Raw genomic sequence first — 1,738 nt, 5'->3', positions numbered from 1 at the left:
ATGTGTCAACCCACACCTTTCCTGGGCATTGCTGGTATGAGAAGCATATTGCTTGTTCTCTCTCCTCTCAGAGGTGTAAGGACCATGGTGCCACCAGACACACTTCTCAAGTCCAAACTAAGAGGACTTAGTCCAATATCCGGGTCTGGGTGATTTTCTCCAATGCATGATACCAAAAAGCTCTACGTAAGAGATAGCTACCCAGGATATAAACACACAGCCTACCCCAAACCTGGATGTCCTCACTTCCAAAAGAAAATGGCCAGTGGCTCCTCCAATGAGAGCACAGAAGATGTACATCCATATGAATTACCTATCTGTTCTCTGACAGGACATCAGATTCTCAGTCACACATCCCAAATAGTTCATCAACAGCTTGATCAAGTCACATTTGTTGCCTTCTGCCTCCTCATTGGAAACAGGGAAATAACTTTTTGAGGGCAACTTTGACATCCTTGTTCCTTAGAGAATAAATGGCGGGGTTCAGGGTAGGGCTGACTGCTGTGTACAATAAAGCAACTACTTTGCCATTCTCCAAGGAGGATCCGGAGCCAGGCTGCAAATAGGTGTAGATGACGGTGGAGTAGTACAGGACAACCACCACCAGGTGGGCAGAGCAGGTAGAGAAGGCTCGCTTCTTGCCCTCTGTGGAGCGGATGCGCAGGATGCTGGTGATGATGAAGCTATAGGATATCATAGTCAACAGAAAGTTGACCACACCAAAATAAACATCTGCAATGACAATCATGATGTTGTTGAGGGTGGTTGGGCTGCAAGACAGAAGCAGCAGTGTTGGGACTTCACATAAAAAGTGACGAATTTGGTTGGGGCCACAGAAATTGAGTCGTGCCATCAAGCCAGTGTGCACAGATGTGCTGGCTGCACTGATGACCCACACACTGCCGGCGAGCAGGACACAGATGGGCCAGCTCATCAGCATGCTGTAGTGCAGTGGGCGACAGATGGCCACATAGCGGTCATAGGCCATGGCAGTGAGCAGCAGCAGCTCAGCCCCTAGAAACCAGGTCAGGAAAAAGAGTTGGGTCATGCATCCCTTATAAGAAATGTGGCTGCTCTTACCCACCAAACCCTCCAGCAGCTTGGGAAGAACAGTGGATGTACAGACGATGTCCAACAGGGCCAGGTTTGCAAGGAAGAAGTACATGGGGGTGTGAAGGCTTGAGTTGAGGCTGATGGCTATGATGATGAGGGTGTTTCCTGCAAGAGCCAGGATGTAAAGAAGCAAGAAAAAGGCCAAGAAGAGAGCCTGGAGCCCAGGGTCCTCAGAGAGTCCCTGCAGGACAAACTCCACCACAGTTGTGTAATTGTTTATTTCCATTTGAGAGTGAGTCCTGGGAGTTACTGTGACACAGATGGGATGGTCAAGGAGACACCAGGTGTGAGGCAGCCATCATTTCACACTGGGTTCAGACAGCCGTGAGTAGGAGTGCTTCTCAATGCTCTGTTTCTGTAGAATTGATAACATCATCTCTCAACACAGTGTGACAGTGTGAGCATGAACTCTCCACTCTGTACACAGTAGACCCAGAACAGAAGGAACCCCTGCCTGTGATGGGCAATATCCATCTACAGCTTCTGTTTGATTTAACATAGATCATGCCCTATGATACTCTGAGAACTGGAGCTCCTTTCAGCATGTACACCAGGCAGCTAAGGCATACTAAGGGGCAGTCTGTTCCACAGCATAGACCTTTTGAACCTAGAGAAGACCAACCTT

At 48.6% G+C, this 1,738-nt stretch overlaps 1 protein-coding gene across 1 annotated transcript; it reads right to left on the bottom strand.

Annotated features, from left to right (window-relative positions):
- Nucleotides 1-409: 409 nt before the first annotated feature.
- Olfr525 (olfactory receptor 525) lies at nt 410-1,339 on the bottom strand. The gene has a single exon (NM_146956.1). It carries the CDS (start codon nt 1,337-1,339, stop codon nt 410-412), a length of 930 nt encoding a protein of 309 aa, NP_667167.1.
- Between the last annotated feature and the right edge of the window lie 399 nt (nt 1,340-1,738).

Source organism: Mus musculus, chromosome 7 (assembly GCF_000001635.26).
Source record: "Mus musculus strain C57BL/6J chromosome 7, GRCm38.p6 C57BL/6J".
Taxonomy (NCBI): domain Eukaryota; kingdom Metazoa; phylum Chordata; class Mammalia; order Rodentia; family Muridae; genus Mus; species Mus musculus.
The sequence above is the reverse complement of the archived record's forward strand: the minus strand, read 5'-3'. Positions and strand labels throughout refer to the sequence as shown.

What these genes read in the sequence shown, in the direction of transcription:
- Olfr525 (NM_146956.1), bottom strand. Translation starts at nt 1,339, where the DNA reads ATGGAAATAAACAATTACACAACTGTGGTGGAGTTTGTCCTGCAGGGA.